This window comes from Populus alba, chromosome 17, assembly GCF_005239225.2.
Source record: "Populus alba chromosome 17, ASM523922v2, whole genome shotgun sequence".
Classification (NCBI taxonomy): Eukaryota; Viridiplantae; Streptophyta; class Magnoliopsida; order Malpighiales; family Salicaceae; genus Populus; species Populus alba.
In genome coordinates, this window is record NC_133300.1 from 11,429,716 (window position 1) to 11,439,844 (window position 10,129).

The 10,129-nt window shown below is 29.1% G+C and overlaps 1 protein-coding gene across 2 annotated transcripts; it reads left to right on the forward strand.

The window, feature by feature from the left end:
- The first annotated feature begins 4,634 nt into the window (after nt 1-4,634).
- On the forward strand, nt 4,635-5,732 carry LOC118031878 (thaumatin-like protein). 2 transcript variants are annotated; one of them, XM_035036398.2, is made up of 2 exons: nt 4,635-4,740; nt 4,892-5,732. In XM_035036398.2, the coding sequence occupies exons 1-2, from the start codon at nt 4,674-4,676 to the stop codon at nt 5,605-5,607; spliced, it is 783 nt and encodes a 260-aa protein (XP_034892289.1). In that variant the 5' UTR covers nt 4,635-4,673; the 3' UTR covers nt 5,608-5,732. The 2 variants fall into 2 exon arrangements, with proteins under 2 accessions (XP_034892289.1, XP_034892288.1); XM_035036397.2 differs by having other exon boundaries at nt 4,673-4,740; nt 4,880-5,732.
- The last annotated feature ends 4,397 nt before the right edge of the window (nt 5,733-10,129 follow it).

The window sequence follows — 10,129 nt, forward strand, 5'->3', positions numbered from 1 at the left end:
CTTGATTCGCCCATTTAAGACTTAAGTTAGATCAACCGATCCTTGGTAACTTTGAATATCTGAGTTTTGATTTAGGACTATCAAGTATGATTCATACAATTTATGGTTTATTTTTTCCATTTGATGCATCATTATACTCAAATCTTTCTTGTTCGATCTCTTTTTTCCCTTGATTTAGTGTAATATAATCTTTATCTTTAATTGGATTTCTGAGATTCATTCATATTCTTCGTGTTCTTGAGAGGAACCAAAACTTGCCTTTTGATCTTTGATTTTTCTTTGCTAAGTGTTGGATGTGTTTTTAGGCCTTGGGCCAGGCTAGTAAGCCTTGTTTATGTGGTTGGACCAAGCCTTTCAAGACTTAAGGTTGTGTTTAGCGAGATGAAAATTTACCAAAGAAAAAAAGTGTGTTTTTGAGTCCTTAAGGCGTGTTTGGTAAACATGTCTTAATGTTTTTGTTTTAGCCTAATATTTATGTTTTTTTTTCTTGTTTTGCTAAACACAACCTTAATTAAATCTTAATTCAATTTCAGATTTTTAAGGGACCATTTTGCAATTAATTTTGGATCTTCCACATCATTTTTACCTTATGTGTAAAATGCTTATCGTATTAAATAAATCCTTTTCTTTTGTTTATATATATATATATATATATATATATATATATATAAGCAACAAAAAAATCTATCTTTCAAAATTATATTTATGTTTTAAATTGCAAATGGCTAAGTTTCTAAAAAAAAAAAACCACGTTTTTAATTTTAATTAAAAAAATACAAAAGAAGAGATATAACATGAAATAATATACCAGAAAAAAAAATAGCTTTTATATTTTTCTTGCATCATAGATGTAATAAAAAAATTATTATAACCAAGGAAGACTTGGTCTAAATTTCAAAAACACAAAAAAATCAATTTGTTTATTTTTAGTATCAGGAATTATGAACTTATATGTAAAATGTTTTCTCGATATTAAAAGAAACAAATATAAAAAAAAAGTGTTTTGGCTCTAGACTAGTTAGGCTTGACCATAGAGCCATGATCTACTCTACTAGAGTCAGCTTGCTTTAACCAATAGATAAATTAGTGGTTAGAAAAACACAATAGGGCTTAGTAATAATAAGAAAAATGAGTAATACAACTTAACTTAGATTGAATGTATTAGGGGTGATGGTGTCCTCCCTATACATAACTAGTCTATTTATCTAGACATCTGAAGACTAATTAAGGTTTTTATTGACCAAAATACTAGATGACAACTCCAAACTTTTTAAACCATAAAAAGAAAAAAAAATCCTTATTCTTTCCACACCACTAAAAATCATGATTCATGAGAATGATCTATTATGCTGTATACGCATGACAAAGTTAATTACCATTGAACTCAATCAACAAAAAGTTTTGAAGTTTTAAAATGTTACAAACACTCGGGTCGACAAACTCATGCATGCGGGTCTCATAGATCCACAAACTAAAATGTGTTTTTTTTTTAATTAATATATACTAAAATTAACTTTTTTATATATTATTTTTTATTATAATAAATTTGATGGTTAACAGATTCATTATTATGACAGATATGTATGATCCTAGTGCTAGGTGTCTAGCAGTCATGCCATTCCCTAGTGCTTCACGCCAACAAACCTGAACGCACCATTCTGCCCGTAACCATTCTTTCAATGTCAAATGTATCCAATGAAAAAGACAACTTCATTCCAAACTACATGTGTAACAAGTTTCTTTGGCAAGGATAACAACATCATTATACTGCTTCAATATATAGTGACTTGTGTCTTGGTGAACAATATTTGTTAATTGACTTAATGTCCAAAACACCCTTTATAATTTTTGTATCTTCATCTTTGTTTTATGATTGTTATCCTATATTATAACCCATGTATTCCTCTTCTTTCCCAACCACCAAATCATTGTCTGCTACCACTCCCTAACTCTAAAGACTGATCACCACTAGCTGAAAAGCATCATAAAATTTCTTAGTAAAAAAACTTTTTTTTTTTTCATATTCGAGCTTGAATTCCTTGATGGTGGCCTAAAGCATTGAAAAATGCTTCCTATATAATAATTGTAGTGACATGTTTCCTATATCATTATGAAGTGTTTATTGATTTAGATTGATTGCAAATTTTTATGGATGTCGAATATTTGAAGTATTGTAGGTTCATGCCCATTGTGCGATAACCTTGAGGCTATGATGCCACCAAGTAATTTATTTTTGAGGTTGAGTAAGGATGGAAATCAATACCCCGCGATGGAGTTAGGAGGATTGAGTTGCAGATGGTTTATCCGAGACATAATGGTTTGGTCTCGATGTGAATTTTTAATGTCTCAATGTTTCTTTGTGATTTATAAAACTTGTATGCTAACACTTGTTTTTTCTTGAGTTTAATTTTCAGTATGATGCCTTTTGTGGATAAATGTGTTTTCAAAAAAATTACGGCATAAGCATTTTCATATAAAAAACAAAAACATAAAAAATTAATTACTTGGTTTATTCTTATAAGTTGGGACTTTGTTTTCAAAAGTTTTGTTTTTTAAACAAGAATGTTAAACAATGAGTTAAAGATGCCTCAACAATACCTTTTTGATATATTTTTCCATCGTATTGTAAATCATTATCCTACCAATAGGGTCACTATTGGAGTCACACACACACACACACCGTGCTTTTGTTAACATGTTTATATACCTGCTAATTTTTGTACGTTATGACATGTTATCTTGTTTATTGTGAATGCACTTGAGCTAGGTCAACTTGGCCCTAGATAGGCCTAATAAGCATGAGTGAATATTCTAAATTTGAAATATTAATGTGATTGTTAAATATAACAACACACCTTCAAGCAAATAAATCTATAAGGATCATTGTCTAACTTTCAATCCACACGATGATATTTATATCATTAGATCCCACTATTAAGTAGAACAATCCACAATAGTTATTATTTAGATATTTTTTGATTGGCTACAAAATCCTTATTCAACAAAAAATTACAAGTGAACCCTAATATTTTAGGATAAATGAACTCGAATAAGTTATTATCCATAAGTCACCGATGCATTAACAAATATTTAGGAACACCTCTTATTAGGATATAGGCTGGGTTAAATGAACCTAATAAAAACTTATTCAATTATTTGCTTATATGCCTTGATAAAGTATTTATAGTCACAAGTCATTAAATGAACTAAATGATCATAAAAATGTCAATTCACCAAATAAATTGGGAGTAAAAAAAAATAACCAAAATTTTAGAACGGATAGACATAAAACATACCTCGGGCCCATTCATCATAGCGGACCTACATAAAAACACCATCGATATATTAGACACAACAAACCATTACGAATAAATACAAATTGCAATGCAACTTATTTTAAGTATGATGTTTTAAGGTGATAGTATATTCCTTTTAGCACAACTAGTTTCTTATCTCAAAACTTTGTAGATTAGTTAGGGTTTTCTAGTAATCATAATATTAGATGACAACTCCTCTTTCTGATTATTACTCTATTTTAAAACAAAAAAGTATTTGTTTTTAATTTGTTGTTGCAATGTCCTATACAATATATTTCATAGTTAAACATCATATTTTATACCTAATTCGATTAAATCTCATATTTAACCTAAAAAATCCTAGCCTTAAATCTAATTCACAACTAACAACAAAACAAAATCATCATAAATAACAAAATTAACAACTTGAATTAATGTATTTTATAACTATTTAACATAATTTTAAACTAATTAAAAAATCTATAATTCTTAATTCCAAACCCTAAAATAATTAAAATCAATAAATAGCACAAATTATCTCAAACCCTTAGAAATTAATTGAGGAGAAGTATGTAATATTCCTCTAAGTATTGAATTTAAGTGGTGGTGGCAGCTGAAATCCAAGAAAGGGTCGCAGATGAGAGGAGATAGAGTTTGTCTTCTTTTGCTATGGAGAAAGAGAGAGGGATGGTGTCGCATTTTATGGTTGGGTGTTTCGTGGTGGTGCGTGGCGGATCACGACAGGAAAGAGGGAAAGTGGAGGAGAAGAGAAAAAGAAAAGAAAAATAAAGAAATGATAACTAGAGGTTGGGGTTTTAATTCGTTTATAGTCGTGTGTTAGGCATGTGATTCACTAGGCACAAATAAAACATGTAACATGCCTATTTATGTTATTTTTCTAAATATTTTATGAATGATGAATTTTTCATTTTTTTTTGTTACCTTGCTAAATTCAAAGAACAAGCTCTCCAGAGCCAAAATCCTTCTACCAGTTTGAAAAGATGAGGAAAAAAAAAAACATCCAGGTCTTATTCACAAGGACAACAAGATTAATTAATTAATTAAGGACATCCAGGTCTCATGTGGATGATTGTCCACTCGCAAGTACGCATTGTTTAATGTTTGAACTTTTTTACAGATGTCTGCTTCCAACTCTCACTTAACTAATTAATACTGGCTTTGGTTTGCTTTCAAGGGAGGATAATTGATAATAAAAAATCCCAGACATGTCACTTTCTTGTCTCTAAAGTTTGTTTTCCATCAATAACTTGGAGTACAATTGAAGAAGCATGGAGGGCCGGTCCCGTATCAAATTCTTATTTCTTGAACTATAAATAGCATTTCTACAACCTTTTCTCTTCATCAATTGCATTAAAAATGAAGTTGCCAAAGTGGAATACTTATGGTTTCTTTCTCTTCTTGATATGCCCTTCATTGTTATCAGGTAATTCATCACAATGTTGGCATTGCTGTTTTTTTATTCGTAGTAATACTGTTTCTTACATGCATTTAGCACTAAACATGATTGGCCATAAACGTAATGAGTTTGCGTGAATGTTGTAATAATATCGTCTAATTGCTAGCTACTACTGCAGGGCGATCATCAGGACACCAAGTTGCATTTTATGTTCACAACAAGTGCCCCTTTGCCATATGGCCGGCGACAGCCCCCAACACAGGCCATCCAGTGATTGCCGACGGTGGATTCCATCTCACCTCGGGTGAAACACAACGCATCTACGCTCCGTGGGATTGGAATGGCCGGATGTGGGCTCGAACTGGCTGCAACTTCACCTCCAGAGGGCAACCCGCCTGTGAAACTGGTGATTGCGATGGGCGTCTAGCATGCAATGGTCTCATAGGCACACCTCCAGTTACACTTGTGCAAGTATCGCTTCAAGCAGATGGAAGCAAGCCAAATTTTTATGATGTGAGCTTGGTTGATGGATATAACCTTCCTGTTTCGGTAACATCTAAGCAAGTTTCATCTAAATGTACCATCGGAGGGTGCTCAAAAAACTTGAAAAATTCGTGCCCGGTGGAGCTCCAGGTCCTCAACAAAAATGGGGAAATTGTGGCGTGCAAAAGCGCTTGCTTGGCTTTCAATCTTGACTCATTTTGCTGCAGTAATGAATATGGAAGCCCTGAGAAATGCAAGCCAAGCGTGTACTCGAAGATGTTTAAAGATGCATGCCCTTATTATTATAGCTATGCTTTTGATTCGCCTGCACCGCTGGTGAACTGTGCATCCAAAGAGTATGTTGTCACCTTCTGCCCTTCGTCATGGGGAGGAGACCGCTTTTCGATATAAAATTGTGTGCATAATTACACCCAATTTATGTATTGATCCTTTGTTACTTTGCTTCAATAATTAACCATTTTTTTTCGCGCACATACGGGTGTTCCATTTATTTGATTTATGCTTGATTTTTATTCTCACTTGTTTAGATCATTTTCTTATCGCTTTTCATTAATAATATAAAATAAAACCAATAAACTATGTAAAAGGTGGTGGAAAGTATGGTTAAATCATGAAAGTATGGTTAAATCAATATACTAGATACATTCCATTGACTTATAATCCAATTGTGAAAGTAAAATCACATCTTTTAATTTTTTGATAGATAAATTCAATTGCATTAAGCATTTAATAAATTGTATTATACAGTGAATAAAGGTCATGTAGAATATCCATTAAAAAATTAAAATAATCATCTAGTACATGGCTTAGTGGTAAAAACTTGGGATCAAGAGTTTTGCTTCTTCTGTGGTCTCAAGTTTAAACCATGTGGTTACTAATATGATGGCCACTAGACGTTTACATGATCATTAACTTCAGAACATCTGAAATTAGTTAAGATGCGTGTAAACTGGTCCGAACACTCACGTTAAAATAAAATTAAATTAATGTAAAATTAGTTTCAATCATACCGTAACTTTAGATTTCCAAGAAACTTAAAATACATGCAAAATCCAATTGAAAAAACATTTGACATATTAGATTGATAAAGAAGTGGCTTTCAAGATCATTGTAGTCAAACCTGGTTTGGGGAATAGAAATAAAAAGAGAGAAAGATTAGATGGGTGAGATTATAACTGTTGGAGATTCAAATGGATGGTTTAATATAATGGCACTGTTTGCAAAAAAAAAAAACAATTTTTTTTAGTTAAAAAATATATTTTTTATTTTTTGAATCGTTTTAATGCGCTGATCTTAAAAATAATTTTTAAAAAATAAAAAAAATATTTTGATTTATTTTGGTACAAAAAATATTTTAAAAAGCAACCATAACCATACTCCCAAACAAGCATATAAAAAAAAAGATAACTATTCATTTTAAAACAGAAGATTGTTTAAGTATTTTTAATCCATTTGTTTTTAATTTATTTCAATTAATTATATACATTACTTTGAAGATACAATTTTTGTAGCTAATATCTTGAAAACGGAATACTTATCTAATCCACTTTGTTTCTATATTCATTCTAATTACTTAATTCTCATTAATTGCAAGCAACAATATTACATTTTAACTATTTTTTTATTTTTTATTGGTTGAATATGCTGATATGGCATTTTTTGAAGTTTATGATGTGGTGATTGAGTATAATTGACTATTTATATCTTTTGCTATCGACTACAATCCACTCAATATTAATTTTTATAGGCTTGTAACATGATTATTATAACTAATTACATATTAATTACATTATCCAAGGACGGGAAATCTCCCCTCATTAGAATAGTAATTTGATTTATTTATTTTTATTTTATTCTTTAACATTAGATTTAGTGCGGATTAAGTTTTATAATTTATTTCAGTCTACTTTCTATAAAGTTATCTCATTCTCATAACCGAAATCATGAGTTTTGTTAGTTAACTCGGTTAACTCGAATATTTTTTGAGTTATTTTTTGTAATTGATATTTCTTCAATTTTATCCTTCATTACCTGGGTTGATTAAGAATTAAGTTTTATAATGTTTTTATCCTTTTTAAATTGCTTGTTTTACAATTTCATCATTCAATGTTGTATTGATTAGGAATTGAGCTCCATAATTTATTTTAATTTATATTTTATTGGATTATCCCAGTCTCATGATCTAAGTTTGACGGGTTAACTCGGGTTTTATGTTATTTAAAAAGAGATGTCATATTAAATTTTTTAAGTCAAACTATGTTTTTTCCAATTGTCCATGTTATGTTTAAACTTGTCAAGTTAACAATGTCACATTAGCTCGATTTCTACACATTTTAAATTTTTTAACTTCTTTAAAATATATTAGCAATACCTAGATAATTTTTTTCAACTATTTTAATAAAAATAATAATCTGACCCACATTGTAACATGGACAAATAATCTAATAGCTTATACTACAACAGGATTGCATTTAACCATTCTTCGAACAATGTTTTATTTATAAACTATATAATAAGTATTTTGGGATTGAAAATAGTTTATTGAAGTTTTTATAATATTTTTTAGATATTTTTAAATAAAAAATATTAAAATTTATATTTTGAATATTTAGTAACTTGATGTGGTTGTAATCATTATCTAGGTGAATAATGTGTTTTGCAATTATTTTGTTAAAAAAGAAGTTACTAGTGGGCTTGAGATTTTTTTCTGTCAGGACAAACACGTGGGCCCTTTCTTTCAATGGATAAGTGTGTGTGTTTTTATTTTTTTTATTTTGTACTTTAAATTTTAAAAAATTATTCAAATATACCATAGTTTTTAAACAAGATTAGAGCTTTTTAAGGTTATATTAGTAATTATTTTATGTACGATTATATATGAACCTAAATAGTAAATTTTTTATTTTTTAAAACTACTTATGAATATTTGTTGAAAATAAATTATTTATTTTAATTTTTATATAATTAAATAAAAATAAATTTTGAAAAGTACCCCATGATATCACATGGGTACACTGACTGGTTTTGACTAATTGGAGATCATGTTAATTTGTTGAAGAATGAAGAAATAATGTTAATAACATAGAAGTAAGCATAATTTCTTATTTATTAGGTCATCGTTGGTATTAGAAATAATGTTTTGGGCATTCTGAAGGTTTTAACATTTGAATTTTCACACTCAGTATAAAAACAGGACCTCTAGAATTAATAAAAAACAGAGCCAGATCATTAAAGAGATTAAAAATTCTAATTAGCCTTTCTTCATCTCAAATTAAATTTGATTAGGTTGATAAATCTTAGCCTTATTAAAATCATTCTTAATTAGGTCATGAGGTTAACCTCGAAGAAAAAGAGATGGGATGGGTAAGATCATTACCCAAATTCATACTATTTACCATTATTTATGTTATTAAATCATCTGATTCTATCTTAGATATAACTGTATTATTTTAAGCAATTTTTTCTTTTGGAGGTTTATTAGGGATGGAAAGAATATTTTATGTTTTCTAAAAATATAGAACTAAGGCTCTTCTTTAGGTTTATTAGGAGTAGAAAATGTCATTTTGGGTTTTAAAAAGAGGGAATACCCCGTAGCATTCACATGACATGTCTTGGAATTTAATCAATTTTGAAAGTTTTTTAAATAAATTTGTCATTATACTTCCAATCATGTATTAAATAAAATATCAAATATTACTTTCATATAAACATATATTAATTTCAAACTAACAATAAGACAGAAAAGACATAATTCATTAAAAAACACAGTAGAATCCTAAAAGATTCAAAAAGCAACGTTTTTTTAATATACACAAAAATGTTAATGATTAATACTTAAAAATGTATTTTTATCAAGGTTTTATATCATCATATTACACTTAAAGTATCATTAAATTCTCTAACTTAAGCATCTTTTATAATATCAAGTACGATAATATAAGATATCCTTAATTTATGTAAATGCTCATTTTAAATGCAGGCATGTTTCACATTTCAAAGGATTGATTGATTTGTTTAGCTATTGAAATTGAGAAGATAAAGAGATGATGCTTCAATTCAAACTGGAACACCATTCGATTATTGTATCATAACTGGAGTCGTAGAACTTGGATTTAGGTTTAGTTTTATGGATGGAAAGCTAATAAATAGGCCAAAACCTTTCATGAAGAGTCCAAGATTCAAAACGATCATTTTTAAGTTCAAATTGTAGCAACAAAAAAGAAGTTATAATCTATCCTGCAGCCTAGACACTATTCAGTGTTCAGCTTATATCTCAAGTTCTAGAAGTCTAAATGAACTCATTCTTATTTTGTTGAAAAGCGGAGACAAATTTTAGAACTTTCATGAAGACTATCTATTCTAATTATAACGTTAGAAAATAATGTTTTGTTTAGACAAGAAGATAATGATTGTCACCAAGTCAAGAGGTGGCTACCTACTCAATAATTAGTCATCAAATCAATTATTCTGAATTTTAGCCTATAAAAGAAGGTAGTTACCATACATTTAGACATCTTGGTTTTCAAATCAAGATCATATTCTTGCTTTCTTTCTTTGTATTTTTGAAATGTTTAAGTTTTTCTTTCACTAATATCTTGTTTATGCTTTTCATCATAAATATGTTCTTATCTAGTTTATTTATGTTTCTTTTCTTCACAATGTTTAGCTAAGTTTATTATGTCAAGGTAAAAAGGTTTCACTAGTGGTGTTAGAATATGTATAATATAAACTCAACATGGACTTCAATGTTTATATCCAAGAAATTTTGTTATTAACATGTCTTATATTTTTATTTTACTAATTCTTAATACCTTGCTTGTTAAATGATTAATTTAGATTTGTGTTATACAACCCTTGGTACACCATATACTTAACACTTTCATAGCCTATTGTATGGTATAACCGACACCTG

Coding starts and splice junctions, on each gene's coding strand:
- LOC118031878 (XM_035036397.2), top strand. CDS start 4,674: ATGAAGTTGCCAAAGTGGAATACTTATGGTTTCTTTCTCTTCTTGATA. Junction 4,741..4,879: donor ATGCCCTTCATTGTTATCAG/GTAATTCATCAC, acceptor TCTAATTGCTAG/CTACTACTGCAGGGCGATCA.